General features: G+C 44.8%; 2 protein-coding genes across 5 annotated transcripts in view; one reads left to right on the top strand and one right to left on the bottom strand.

Moving 5' to 3' along the window:
• TCTN1 (tectonic family member 1) overlaps positions 1-11,196 on the top strand; it is a gene marked incomplete at its 5' end in the record, with an annotated part of 28,947 nt that extends 17,751 nt beyond the window's left edge. Inside the window, 8 exons of the mRNA XM_082853520.1 lie at positions 2,888-3,031; positions 4,160-4,285; positions 4,898-5,026; positions 5,515-5,639; positions 7,245-7,407; positions 9,470-9,595; positions 10,032-10,176; positions 11,093-11,196. Coding sequence (XP_082709646.1) covers positions 2,888-3,031; positions 4,160-4,285; positions 4,898-5,026; positions 5,515-5,639; positions 7,245-7,407; positions 9,470-9,595; positions 10,032-10,175 — 957 coding nt within the window. The 3' untranslated portion in view covers position 10,176; positions 11,093-11,196. The remainder of the gene's footprint in view (positions 1-2,887; positions 3,032-4,159; positions 4,286-4,897; positions 5,027-5,514; positions 5,640-7,244; positions 7,408-9,469; positions 9,596-10,031; positions 10,177-11,092) is intronic.
• Positions 10,809-14,298, bottom strand: part of HVCN1 (hydrogen voltage gated channel 1) — a 28,604-nt gene continuing 25,114 nt past the window's right edge. For all 4 annotated transcript variants that reach the window (XM_082853517.1, XM_082853516.1, XM_082853519.1 and 1 more), the window contains 3 exons: positions 14,029-14,260; positions 11,918-12,030; positions 10,809-11,554 (listed from right to left, as the gene is read on the bottom strand). In XM_082853517.1, the coding sequence (XP_082709643.1) occupies positions 11,489-11,554; positions 11,918-12,030; positions 14,029-14,260 (411 nt within the window). In that variant the 3' untranslated portion in view covers positions 10,809-11,488. The remainder of the gene's footprint in view (positions 11,555-11,917; positions 12,031-14,028; positions 14,261-14,298) is intronic.

Genomic DNA, 14,298 nt, shown 5'->3' with positions numbered 1-14,298 from the left:
CATTCAAAGCTTGAACTGTCTGTGGGGACAACTGCCCTGTACGCCATATAGTGTTGGTACTAAGATGGTGCCTAGTAGGTACTGGGCACTCAGTGGGTTATGTGTTAATTGAATGAATGACTAAGGATTGATTCAATCAAGAAGGGAAGACCTATTGTGAGGGATAATAGGACATTACTCAAAGGCACGTACTATGTGCCGGGCACTGTTCCAAGTGTATGTGTGTCTGCAGTCCTTTAGTTGTCCCAGTGGTTCTAGGAGGTAGGTCCTGTTGTTGGCACTCTGGCATGTGAGTCACAAAGAGATGACTTAGCTTGCCCAAGGCTACACAGCGGGGAAGAGGCAGAGCTGGGACAAGAAACCAAGCTGTCTGGCTCCAGAGACCTTATTCTTAACCGTGACATTGGACTAGCTCTACTGTGTGCCAAGCCCTGAGTTTGGAAGTTTCACACACGTTCTCTCTTTGCGTCCTATGGCCACACAGTCAGGAAGTGGCAGACTGCGACTTCCAACTCAGATCTGTGTGACACCAAAGCTTGTGCTCCGAAGGATATCAACTAATATCAGGGATGTGTTTAAATTCTTTTAAAATGCAGCTTCCAAGGTCTGTTAGAGGATGAGGAATATAAAAATCGGATCCAGTCTCCCCATTAATGGAAGCCCATTGTGATTGCTTGGAATTATTGTCAATATCTATTGAACCATCAATGAAAGATTGTCATGGCCCTGTAGTTTCATTGTTAAGTATGCTTTACTTCTTTGCCAGTGGGTAGTTTGGGAATGGGATATGATTGAATAGGACATTCAGGAAACTAGAAGAGCCGTACCATTTTCATTCTTGTGTCTGGTCCAGTGGATGGTGATATACTAGTGCAGCTCTTGCCACTTACACTCATCCATCAGTCTTTACAAAGCCAACTGAACCCTTCCGTTTCTGCCAGCCACACCCTCACGCCATGGGAACGGCTCCATCAGAGGATATGGAACAGTGTGCACTTTCTTAGAACACAGTATCATTGCTGAATCAGGGCGTGTTCAGATAAAGGAATCCAGGGTTATCTTTTGATGACTTGCTTAAGAGCTAATTAACCGATAGCATGGGACTCCCTGCATAACTCTTTTTTTTTTTTTTTAACGGTATGAGGGCCTCTCACTGTTGTGGCCTCTCCCGTTGCGGAGCACAGGCTCTGGACGCGCAGGCTCAGCGGCCATGGCTCACAGGCCCAGCCGCTCCACGGCATGTGGGAATCTTCCCGGACTGGGGCACGAACCCATGTCCCCTGCATCGGCAGGCGGACTCTCAACCACTGCGCCACCAGGGAAGCCCCCTGCGTAACTCTTAAACCCAGTGGTGCGACTTGTTATGCAGAGGATGTTGTGGTGACTGGTGTTGCCCTCTTGCGACTCCATCACATGACATCTAGTCTTTGCTTCTGAACCACGTCACGTTCTTATATTAGAGGTTTGACTTACAAGGATAGTTGCCAATCTTCATAGTCATGGGAGCAGTACATAAGAACTCCTTGTTTATCTATAAAATTACAGCTTAAATACTTAATAATTTTGAATTATAAACAACATAGTACATGGTTGAGGGCAAAGTTCAGAGCAATATGAACAACTAGATATAAATTAGGTTCCTTCCTAAACAGTGGTTTCTAAGAGCAGGCATTTAGAGCAAACATCAGACTTGTCTCATGGTACAAAGAGGCCAAAATATCTAGAGGTTTGAGCCATTTAAAGGATTGCTTGGTGCTTTGTCACTCTGCTGGCAATGGCCATAAGTGAAAAATGTCCTTTAATAGCATTGGTCTAACCAGGGCTTCCTGATTTTGCTTTAAAAATTTGTTTGTCTCTGTTTTTCTTACCCATGATCCTACCACCCATTGTGTGCGTGTGTAAGGGTGTGTGTAGAAGTTGTGTGTAAACTGGGTCAAGCATATATTCAGAGAGGTTGTGGGGCTTTAGGAGGATGGACCCTGGGATTGTGTGAAGAATGTGCACGTGCGTGTATACAGTGAGTGTGTTTATCAGTAGGAGCTGTGGTTTGGAGGTGAGAGTGTATGTGTGCATTTGATGGTGTGATGGGAGTTTGTGTGTATGTGTGTGTGTGTGTGTGTTTGGGATATAATTCACGTACTATAAAACTTACCATTTTAAAGTGTACAATTCAGTGGTTTTTGGTATATTCACAAGGTTATGCAATCATCACCAACATCTAATTCCAGAACATTCTCACCACCCCAAAAAGAAACCCTGTGCTCATTAGCAGTCACCCTTCATTCTACCCCAACCTTCTCCCCCAGCCCCTGGCAACCGCTAATCTACTTTCTGTCTCTATGGATTTGCCTATTCTGGACATTTCCTATAGATGGGATCATGTAGTACGTGGTCCTTTGTGTCTGGCTTCTTTCATTTGGCACAGTGTTTTCAGGATTCGTCTATGTTGTAGCATGTGTTAGTGCTTCTTTCCTTTTTATAGATGATTCTTTTTATTTATGATATTCTTTTGTATGGATAGACCACATTTTATTTATCCATTCATCAGTTGATGAATGACAACTGGGTTATTTTCAGTTTGGGGCTATTAAGAATGCTGCTGTGAACATTTGTGTACACGTTTTTGTGTGAATATGTTTCCAGAGGCAATCACTTAACATTTTGAGTATATCCTTCTCAGATATTTTCTTTGTGAATGTATTCATGTGTTTACATATAAATATCTGTGTTTTTGCAAGTGTGGAATTCTAGTATGCATATTGTTCTATAGCACGCTTTTCCCGTCTTGGCAGTGTATCTGTAGAGGTGTGTTTCAAGTTTTTCGTTATTTTAACCCATTCACCTCTGTTGTGGTGTGTCTTTAGTAATCCAGGACTTTACTTTGCAGGTCCCTATCACTGTTCAGTCCATCATCATTCAATCTCTAAATAAAACGCTAACCCGACTGGAAGACACTGACACTGATGTATTGAGGCCGCTGGTTCTTGTCGAGGCTGGGCATGATAAAATCTGCACTAACATCATCCTTGAGGTAGGCGCCCAATTTGGCTTTGAAAGTTTGCTCTGTTTGTGGGCAACTCAAGCTGCGTGGTGCTGAGGGGTAACTGGACGCCCTCCAAAGGGGGCTCTGGCCATCCGATGGTATCACTTTTCTTGTCTTGGCCTCCTACTTCCCTTTATCCTGTGTCATCAGAGGTCGCTTCTTTGTCTCTGAAATAATCGTGTGATTTTTCTCCACAAACCTAGTAACTTACAAGGATACGTTAAAATTTGTTGTTGCTGCTGTTGTTGTGTTTGTTTGTTTGGTTTTTTTTAGATGTTGGGAGTAGGAGTTTATTAATTTATTTTATTTATTTTTGCTGTGTTGGGTCTTTGTTTCTGTGCGAGGGCTTTCTCTAGTTGTGGCAAGCGGGGGCCACTCTTCATCGCGGTGCGCGGGCCTCTCACTATCGCGGCCTCTCTTGTTGCGGAGCACAGGCTCCAGACGTGCAGGCTCAGTAGTTGTGGCTCATGGGCCTAGTTGCTCCACGGCATGTGGGATCCTCCCAGATCAGGGCTCGAACCCGTGTCCCCTGCATTGGTCCCCTGCAGATTCTCAACCACTGTGCCACCAGGGAAGCCCCATGTTTTTTTTTTTTAATATTTATTTATTTGGCTGCGCTGGGTCTTAGTTGCGGCACACAGGATCTTCATTGTGGCATGTGGGATCTTTTAGTTGTGGCATGCAGGATCTTTTAGTTGCAGCATGCGGGCTCCTTTAGTTGCGGCATGCAGGATGTAGTTCCCTGACCAGGGATCAAACCTGGGCCCCTGCATTGGGAGTGCAGAGTCTTAATCACTGGACCACCAGGGAAGTCCCGCTGCTGTTGTTTTAGCACATTTATCTGCACAGATAGGCTGATTACATTCTGCTCAGACCAGCTGATTTGGAACTTATGTAATTGGGCACAGAAAGGCTTAGATGCCCCTGTCTGTCAGCTGGGGCTGATGCTGAGGTAACACTTCCCATAATCCGATTGGACAGGAGAGAAAAGCTTTAACACGTGGAGAAGTGGGAAAGGATTTGCCTCCTAGATACATGTTTTTTATCTGAGTTATTAATACAGCTACAGAAATTTATTGGAAACAGGTGTATTTGAAGTATCATTTTGTTTTTTAGGTGAAGTATAGCCTCACATATACAAATGCAGGTGAGATAATAAAAGCTGATGTCTTTGTTCTTCTGGGAGCGGTTAGCAGTGCGATGGTTCCATTCCAACAAAAGTTTGAAATTTATTTTATTCAGGTAAGTTTGATCAGTTTTGTATAAGTATGTAATTGCCAAGTATAAAGAAATCATGACTTAGTGGGGAAAAAAAAATCAAATTAGAAGTATTACCACTTCTAACCATTTGTATGGAACAAAGGACTTGCATGTATCCTGTGGAGCTTGTAATGAAATCAAGCCAGAGTCCTTGTATCTTTTCCATTTGGGAATAAGATGCTCTTCCATGTGAGCTTGTTCTTTTACAGCATGATGTACTCCTACACTCAGCAGATATATTTATAGTTTTGAGTAGGGAGAGAGATTCTTTTATTGGTTGGTAATCCCACATTATGAAAACCATTTCATTTTCTCTCTGCCATTTCCTTATTAAAATGAGAATTACTGGGCTTCCCTGGTGGCGCAGTGGTTGAGAGTCCGCCTGCCGATGCAGGGGACACGGGTTCGTGCCCCGGTCCGGGAGGATCCCACGTGCCGTGGAGCGGCTGGGCCCATGAGCCATGGCCGCTGAGCCTGCGCGTCCGGAGCTTGTGCTCCGCAACGGGAGAGGCCACAACAGTGAGAGGCCCGCGTACCGCAAAAAAAAAAAAAAAAAAAGAGAATTACTTGGGGCATTTCTGCATTGTCTTTCAGCAAAATACAAAGCCAGTTCCTCTCAGTGGAAACCCTGGTTATGTTGTGGGACTCCCGTTAGCTGCTGGATTTCAGCCTCAGAAGGGATATCCTTTTGGCACCATAGAGAAGCTTGATTTCCCTGTCCATGTGTGTGGGCTGCACTTCTTATTGCTGAGAGTCCTGAGGGCTGGACTCTCGCCAGAGCTTCCTGTGGGTGCCTCTGCCTGCACAGCAGGTAGGGCTGTGTGGAGCCTGACAGGGTGGAGCAGTACAGCGCAGGAGACTGTCAGTGTCAGTGAAAATCTTAAGACAGAAAGCTTGACAGACATTTAGAGGTATTTAATTTTATACTTAAACAGAGACTCTTAAACAAATTGAGTGATTTTGAAAATTTGGAGTTAATTTTGAAGGGCCTGTTTCTGAGAAGTTTTCTCCTGAGGATCTCCTAATCAAGGAAAATAGTTATAACTATTTTTTGCCTTCTTCTGGGAAATAACTGTCAAAATTCCCGAGACCTAGAGAAAGGGATATTTGGGTCTCTCCCATGTGACTCATATGACACCATCTCCTAAGAATCAGCTGCTTTAGTACTGGGCAACTCCCTTAACCTTCTGTGAATGTCTGGGATTATGCAGACCACGAACAGATACGGACAACTTACTCTTCTTCGTAGCACGGCTGAGCAAGACTGCTTAGCAATAGCGGGGATCCGGACCCCAGTATTATTTGGTTACAACATGCAATCTGGCTGTAAACTCAGGTAAGAGAGTAACTTGCTTCTGTTGGAGCCCATTTGTGTTGATCAGAAAACAAAGCATTCTTACCCTTTGCATTTTAATCAGAACTCTGCATCAGCTGACAGGCTCATTAGCATTATTATTAGTGGGTAGTAGCAACAGTAACAATAACTTACAATGTTGTAGTTTTGGTTTTCTAATTTTAATTCTCATAACCGTAAACCATTTGTCATGATTCAAAGGAAAGTGTTACAACCCTTGCGCTTATCAAATATGGCAGAGTAAAAATCTCAAGGCTTCGTATGTTTTGTTTCTAAGGTGGCATAGCTCTTGAGTTCATAGCAAAAATATGTTCTCTGAAAGTTCTTCCTTTATTTCTGAATTTTAATGTACTCAGCACAACAAACCCAATGAGAGGCAGCCTGAATGTGATCTGTTTTTAATTTATCTTTTTATTATCAAACATAATGTAAAATGTCAAACAGCTCTTCATGGCTTGTTCTAAAGACAGCAGTTCTTACCTTCATTTCCCCCATCCCAGAGACAATCACTTGCAACTCTTACAGCTGATTTTTTGGAAATTTACCCCCAAATATTTAAATAACCCACACGTAATGCTACTTCTTGATTTTTTTGGTTTTATGACTTATTTATTTTTAATTTTAATTTTTTATTCAAGTATAGTTGATTTATAATTTCAGGTGTACAGCAAAGTGATTCAGTTATATTCTTTTCAGATTCAGATTCTTTTCCGTTATAGGTTATTACAGCAATTGAACATAGTTCCCTTTGCTATACAATAGGCCCTTGTTGCTTATCTATTTTATTATGACTTTTTTTATTTATTGAGCTCCCACTGTGGAGGATGAAGATTTGGCTCTTTCTCCTTTGATCCCCTACCCCACCACCCGCTTACTTCCCATCCTTATGTCTCCCCAGGGTATCTACATCATTATTTTGGTTAGACCAACATTCACCATTTACATCATTCTGATTGCTTTAGACTAGCATTTCTCAAAGAGGGTTCCATGGGATACATTTCCATAACATGTCAGTAGGGGTAAGTCTGTGGTCCAGTATGTTTGGGAAACACCAAATTAAAGTTAAAAACATGATCCCTTACTAAGTAAGCACTTCTCAGAGTCTTCAGTACACCAGTGTACTTCAGGGGGGACATGGGTATGCAATAGTTCCCACATTTTTGGCCATGGAACCCTTCTTGTACAGAGCCTCTCCATGGAATACAGTTTGGGAAACATTGTTTTGGATTCATCTCCCTGGCTAACCAAGATTTCACAAAGTGAGAGACACTTTCACTTCAAAAAATCCCCTTTTAGAGAGTGAGAAAAGAAACTAGAGAGAGTATGCGTGTTGTTGAGGGCTGTAAAAACTGCAGGTACGATATTCTATAATCAGAGATGTTGTGGGTACTAACACTGTATTAAAGTGATGCATTTCGCAGTTGTAACATAAAGGCTAATACCTTGTCTCTCATTTTTTAGTACTTTTTTGTGTACCAGAGAAATGTCAAAATAAAATATGACCCTGACACTTATTTAAAAAAAAACAAAAAACTGCAGGTCTGAACAATCACCTCATTCGGTTGACCTTGTTTCCTTTCCCAAAAGACTGACCAAAGCTATCGCGTGTAGGCTGGTAGCGCAGAAGGTGGAGAGCCTGCTGAAGGGCCAGGGCTTCCCAGATTATGTGGCCCCTTTTGGAAATTCCCAGGCCCAGGATGTGCTGGACTGGGTACCCGTCCACTTCATCACCCAGACGTCCCACATGAAGGTAAAGGGGGAGAATTTGAAGGCCACATGCTAGTGGTCTCTCCAACGTGCACCTGCCCCTCACTGTGGGGAGGTAGAGGCAGTGGGGGAGCTGGCGGTGGGGGGCTCTGGGTAGGAGCTTGGGCTTTGTCGTTAGATGAGCCTGGATCTTGAACACTGATTTTGCCCCTAGTTAGCATTGTCGCCTTTGGCCAGGGGTTTTACAGGTTTGAGCCTCTGTTTCCTCATCTGATAGCTATATTACTGACCTCATGGACTTGTTGAGCGTTAAGTGAGGTAACATTCATGGTGCCTAGTGGTCACTCCATAAATGGAAACCACTACCAGTCACCATCCTATTCCTTGTTGGTGTTATGTAAGGCCTTCTCTAGGCATCGTGATATGATAGGTAAATGTCAGAACTGTTTCAACAAGACTTCCATCTGCACAGCTGTCCCATCCGTTGTTCCCTGGTCTATAAAAGCAGTCCACATGTCAGAGCTTTCAATTCTAAAGTTCCCAGAAGAGTTTAATGGAAGTTGACGTCCTCCAAATAGGTTCTGGATCACGTGCAGTTCTCCTGCCCACCTTTTTCTTTTGTCTCAGCAGTCAGAGTGTGGGCCAGCCCCCGTTACCGCAGGCGTGCTCCCCATCTTATCCTTTAATTGCCCGGCTTTTTCTTGTCACAGTTTCTTCAGGCCTCTCATTACCTGCTTAGCACATTTATAGCGTGGGGATAATGGGGGTGAGGACTAGCTCCGATCCCGCCCTCCCCACCGAGTCCCCAGCAGGGACCCGTGGTTACTCAGTCCCTGCTGTTCACCTAAGTCTTGGCTCAGCTCTGCTGCCTCAGTGAACCAGGCAAATTGCTTCTAGTTTCTCAGAGATGGTTAAGACATCCAGTTATTACTTATCCCTCAGAAGGGAAGACATAGGTTGAGGGGAGAGGGGCAGCAGTGCAGACACTAGCACTGCTGGGGTCTGTGCTGGTCAGGGAGCTCAGAGAGCCTGGAACGGGTTTTGTACCAGCCTTCTAGGCATAGCCAGCACGAGAGCATCTGCTAAGCTCAGTTGATACCAGCTGCGTGTTGCATCTTTTCCTAATAACAGGATATTCTCAAGGATTTTTCAGCTTGCAAATTTCTTAAAAGGCAGTTTTAAGCCAAGGAATTCCACCCGTGCCTTTTTGGCAGGCACCAAATTTAGCAGGCCTGCTAGCTTTTCATGCCCTAAAGAGATGTATTTTTTTAAACTTTTTATTGTGGAAAAATTTCACACACAAAAGTAGAATACTCCAGTGGAACTCCATCTCCCCGTTGGGCAGCTTCAACATTATTACATTTGCCAATTGATGAAACTGTAAAGGCAGGAAAGAGGTCTGGAAGGCCCCCTCGCCCATTTTCCCCTTGGGGCTGAGCAAACAGGGGTCCTGGGCAGAGGCCTCAGGCCCAGGTCCCAGTGTCTAGCCTGAACTCGGGCAGCTTCATTGTGGCACCAGTGCTCTCGGTGCAGAGGGAGGGTTAACATCTGTGACAGCTTAAGATGCCGCCTGTATACCCCAATGTAGCATCTTAATTGCCAACTGATGAAATCAGATAAGTGACAAGGAAGCACTTAAATTTCCTCTAAGTGCATTTTAACATGATATGCAGTCAGGTTTAATTTCTGTCTGTTAATAATACAGTTCTCCCTCTCCCCCCTCCCCCCGTGCCAACTTCACTCCTGAAGTATCTCTGAGGTAGATGTAAACAGGCAGGTGCAGTTAGAGCTGTTAAAGGCCCTGGAGGTTCCACAGTTGGGTATTGGGGTTACCACAGCTGCCAGGTAATGCTGGCCTCTTTAGAGATGGGAAGGGATGGAAAAATTATGCTTTAGGTGTTAAAATATTTTTGGAGCATTGAGTACTTTAAAATATGTGCTTTTTCTAAGCTGTTTTTATCTGAACTTCTAGAGTCTATTCATCCTCTTGTTCAGAACATTTTGTAATATGTGAAACATTTTGTAATTAAAACTCTGAACTGCAGATTAAGTTTGACTTGAGGTTGTTTAATACTCAAATTGATTAATGGCATTTTGTTTTGCAGGATTCTTGCCAGCTCCCAGTGGCGTTGGCTATAGAAGTGAAGTGGACTAAATACGGATCCTTATTGAACCCACAGGCTAAAATCGTCAATGTAACTGCAAATCTGATTTCATCCTCGTTTCCTGAGGTAGGCCTAATTTTAAAGGTATAGGTTAAGACACGAGTCCAGACAAAACTGTGATAGGTGAAATTTATTTTGTAAAAAAGATAATTAAAATTTAAACAATCTGGATTCTTAAAACAATTTAGCAGTCATTATCTTTTACTTGGAGAAAAAACTCCCCTGAACACAGGGGTTTTATTCACATTAACATTCTTGTTTAGACTTGATCTTTTAAAACTCTTGTTTTGAGTTGTGAATGACATCGATGTGTTAGGACAACCTGAGTGAAAATTGTATCTCTCCTCTGAGTTAATGGCTGATTAGCCCTCCACGTACCTACCAGATTCATGAACCAACAGTGGTTGGGTGAGGAAGGAAATGAAAGCTGTCCCATCTTTGTTATCCTGGTGAATACACTGGAGGGCAGGGCTTGCATCACTCTGATTTTTTTTTATTACAGACCAACTCAGGAAATAAAAGGACAATTCTTATTTCCACTGCGGTTACTTTTGTGGATGTGTCTGCACCTGCAGAGGCAGGCTTCAGAGCTCGCCCAACCATCAATGCTAGGCTGCCCTTTAATTTCTTCTTCCCATTTGTTTGACGTAAGTCATTAAATAGGGAAACTACACCACACCTGCCTAATCAAGCGCGTGTGGGGCCCAGGGCTCCTTGGAGACATCCCACTTTATTATACATATAACCCTTGAGGTTGCCCCCAGACCGACACACTTCCCCTCTCCACTCACTTCCCTCCTCTCTTTTCTCCCTTTGGGAATTTCATTCTACTTGCTTTGACTTTAGAAGGGGTCTGGCTTGGCCATTTCCAGTACTCTCAGTACATAGGTCATATGCGGGAGCCAAGTTGCACCTTTGGGAAGAACGTAAAGAGAACAGACCTTGAAGTAGTACAGGCGTTGAGGGTTTATCCAGTTTATTCATCCCCTGCTTTAATGTGAGTTATTTTTTAAAATATTATTTTTAGTGCTCGCTTCGGCAGCACATATACTAAAATATTATTTTTAGTTCAGGCTTTTCAGGTCCCGTTAAAATGAGTACAAAAATAGCAAGTGGTATAAAATCATGCAAGTAGAGTACAAGGCCTCACGAGGGGATCTTCCCCCAAATGTCATGTTAATTACAGTGGAGTCTTGGGTCTAATTGCTACTTCTGTACCAGGCACTGAAGCTAGCTTGCTCTCCAGCTAGTGGGCCGGTATAGGATGCCACAGAGTGATTCCAAGCAGTTGAACCTAGAAAGAATACAGTAGGAGGGCCTGCGGGAAGGAGAGAGTTTATTTTATACATTAATTGTACAGTAATTGAGAAAAATGTTGTCAGGGTGCAGAACTGGGTGGAGCCAGCTAAAAGTTGGAGGACGCAGAGGAGGGGCTGGGTACTTGAGAACAAGCCCCTGTGGGACATTGTGATTAGCTGTTTAGAACAGCTTGGAAATAGAAAATATTTTTCTAGAATGTGCTGATAGCTAAGGTAGCTCTCTTTTTTCTCTTTTGTCTTTCAGAGTGGTCATATGAAAGGATGCACTGGTTCCTTAATATACGTGTGAACTGTGAAAACTGTACATTTGATGAGATTAAGTTTTATATACAGCTAGTAATTGTCCAGCTTGTTGTTCATTTTCAAGCAAGAGTCAAGTGTTCAGCATGAGAAAAATATAGTTTATGATACATTTGTTAAACAGTGTGGGGTGGGAATGGGATGGGACATTCTCAGTCACACCAAGGAAGAAATAGAGCCTCTGAAAGACTGTGTCCCCCAGAATCCGAGCTGGCAGCAGTGAGACAAAGCCATCAAAGCAAACCTCTCCCCAACGTGGCCCCAGGAGGGGCGGCTGTCTTCCTCGTCACAAGCCCGTGAGGCAGGTCTTCCCTTTGGGGTGGGTGGAGCAGGTATGCCTCTAGTTCACCTCACCAAGAAGTCCATGCTGTCTCAATAGCTTGTTAAGTCTTTCAATTTCTTGTTCCTGTTATTACAAAAAGCAGACAAATAACTGAATTTACCTTCTGAGCCTCACCAGGGATGTGGCAGTCACACAGAGAGCCGCAGACACGCACAGGGAAGCAGAGCTAAATGAAAGCCATACTCCTCAGGCAATCAGTCAGCCGGGGCCCAGCAGCGATGGCAGTGAGGAGAGAGACCTGGCAAAGCTGCAGGGAAGGAGGCAACGCCTAAACTGAATCCGAAAGGACAAGGAAGGCCTGACCGAGGGAAGTGGGCTCCGGGCTAAGGGCACTGAGTGAGCAGAGGCCTGGCCTGGAGAAGCTCAGTGCTGGAGGGAGGGAATGATCGGTGTTCACAGAGGGCGTTTTCCCAGACACCTTCTTACCTTCTCAGAGCAGCTGAATTCAAGGTGTTGGATCTTGGTGGCCAGTTGTATATTTATCTGTTTTAACCTTAGTAGCTGCCGTTCAGAACGTGTCTTAACCGAGATAATTATCCCTGAAAAATAATTGCGAGGGTCTCCATGATACTGGTCTCTGATTTAGACCCTTGGGAAAAAAACTGTATTCCTTACAAATGTATAACTGGGAAGAGTGGTGACAAGTAAAACAGTCATCATGGCTTAAAGGCATCAGAACTAGGAGGGTCAGAGTTTTCATTTCTGAGCTACTCAGTACCCAGCTGTGAAATACTTCTTTGGCTTTTCTGGTGTGAGAAATCCTTAAAAATAATCACTGACCAGATGAAGGTTAAGCTCCTTAGTAGGGGGCAGTTCACAACAGTCTTGCTACTTAGCAGCAGTTGTTCAAAAGGCACTAAGTGCAAGCCTGGAAATGCTCAAGCTTGGGGTTGGGACTGTCACTTTGCCAACTTTCTGCCTCCAGAGCTGTGGCCAGTTGTCAGACAATGACCTGCATCTTGGCTTGGGGGCTGGTGGGGGGGCTCCCAAATACCCACACCACACTGCAGACACGGCCTCAAAGACTGGGCTGCAGTAGGGCTGCTCCGCCCCTTTCCAAGTGTGAGTGACAGAGTCTGGACCTTCCCCCACACGTGTGGCGCCCACAAGGCCTGGGAGTAGCCGTCCCTGGTCAACAGTGTTCCTGGTTGTCTCACTGAATCTGGTTTAGCCTTGTGTTGCTTCAGTCACGCTACTAAATTTGATAGCAGTGTAATAACGGGCAATAGCCAGTCATATGCCTCGCTGCCATTTAGACAAAGAAAATGAACAAATCTCACAACAGTGTGATGTGAGAGTACTGGGTAGTAACTGCTTCATGAGTCATTTATAATCAGTCATGGTCTATCTACCTCACATAACCTTTGCAGAGAGTATTTTTCTGTTAGATTAGATGAAAAAATCGACATAAGCATCTAAAATATTATCTGAAAAGCCTCCATTATTTCCTTTGACAGAACCCAAATAAAGGTTCTTAATAGGCTTTACTTTAATCACTAGATCTGAACTGGCCGCCACCAAAGCCCACATGCCCGACAGAGCCGCTCTCACAGCCCTTTCCTTGGCCAGGTGGCACCACAGCAGGCGGCCACAGCAGGGGATGGGCCTGCTTCCAACAGGCTGCACTGTCGCTCAGTCAGTCTCCTGACAGCGACCCACAGCCCGTCGTGTTGGGCACTAGTCTAGGGATTCCCAACCCTGCTGGACACCCAGTCACCTGGGAGTGCTTCACAGACGGACACCTCCCTCTGGGCTCCGCACCAGACTCTCCCCTTAAAGTGTCGAGGGTGATTCTGATGCGGCAAGTCTGAGGACAGGCATTTGATCAACTCTGACTAGTTCGCTGATGGCTGAACCGCTAACCAGTCACTAGGTCCACATAAAACCACAGCACAAATGGCTTCTCTGACATGGAGGCTCCCTGCACCAACAGAGAGTGTGAGGAAGAGGATCTGTACCTGAAATACGGTAAAGCAGTATTTCCCCAAGTGTGTCCTCCAGAGCCAGAGTCTACAGCACGCTCATAGGTGTTATTTCCTCCCAAAGTGTTGAACTGGTCAACTTGGAAAACAATTACAGTTCTCAGAGCCTTCATCATGCTAACTCCTGTTGTGACTTTCTCAAAGGGGGCAGAGTCTAGTGTACAGCATTTCTCAGCTTCCTTGCTCCCCTTCCGAAGGTGCCCCTCCCAAGGTGGGATGGGGTTTGGTAGAACACTCTCCAGGAAACACCAAATGAAAAACAAAGGTGCTTTGGGAACCAAGCCGGCAGGGATTGGTCAGGGATTAGTCTAACCCTTGCCATAACCATCTTTCAGTAATCATAGAAATGAGAGTCTGAAGGAGAAAGGCACTTCCTCTCAGAGAACACGTCCTGGTGTCAATTCGTAGCCACAAAGGTGACAGTGGGACACCAAATCAGACCATGTTTGGTTGCCAGGAGGAGGAGGACCAGGGCCTCTGCGCCCCTTCCAGGCTCCACCCACTGTCCCATCCCCCACCCCCACCCCCCCCAGACCAGGAGCGCAGGGGACATACCGTTGATGATCCGGGCCACCCGCCACAGGCGGAGCAGAATCAGCAGCCCTAGAGCCTCAAACTCATGCTCCCGGAAAAGGAGGACAACGTCGAGGATGAAGGAAACCACCACGACGATGGCATCCAGGATTTCAAACTTGTGGTGAAAGAACTCCAAGCGGAAGACAAATATTTTAAAGAAAATCTCCATCATAAAAAAGGTCAAGATGGCAATGCTCATGTAGTGGAACACCTGAAGGGGACAAGGAGATACAGGGTAGACTCAGGCTG

Source organism: Leucopleurus acutus (genome assembly GCF_964270905.1).
Source record: "Leucopleurus acutus genome assembly, chromosome: 13".
Lineage (NCBI taxonomy): Eukaryota > Metazoa > Chordata > Mammalia > Artiodactyla > Delphinidae > Leucopleurus > Leucopleurus acutus.
The sequence above is the reverse complement of the archived record's forward strand: the minus strand, read 5'-3'. Positions and strand labels throughout refer to the sequence as shown.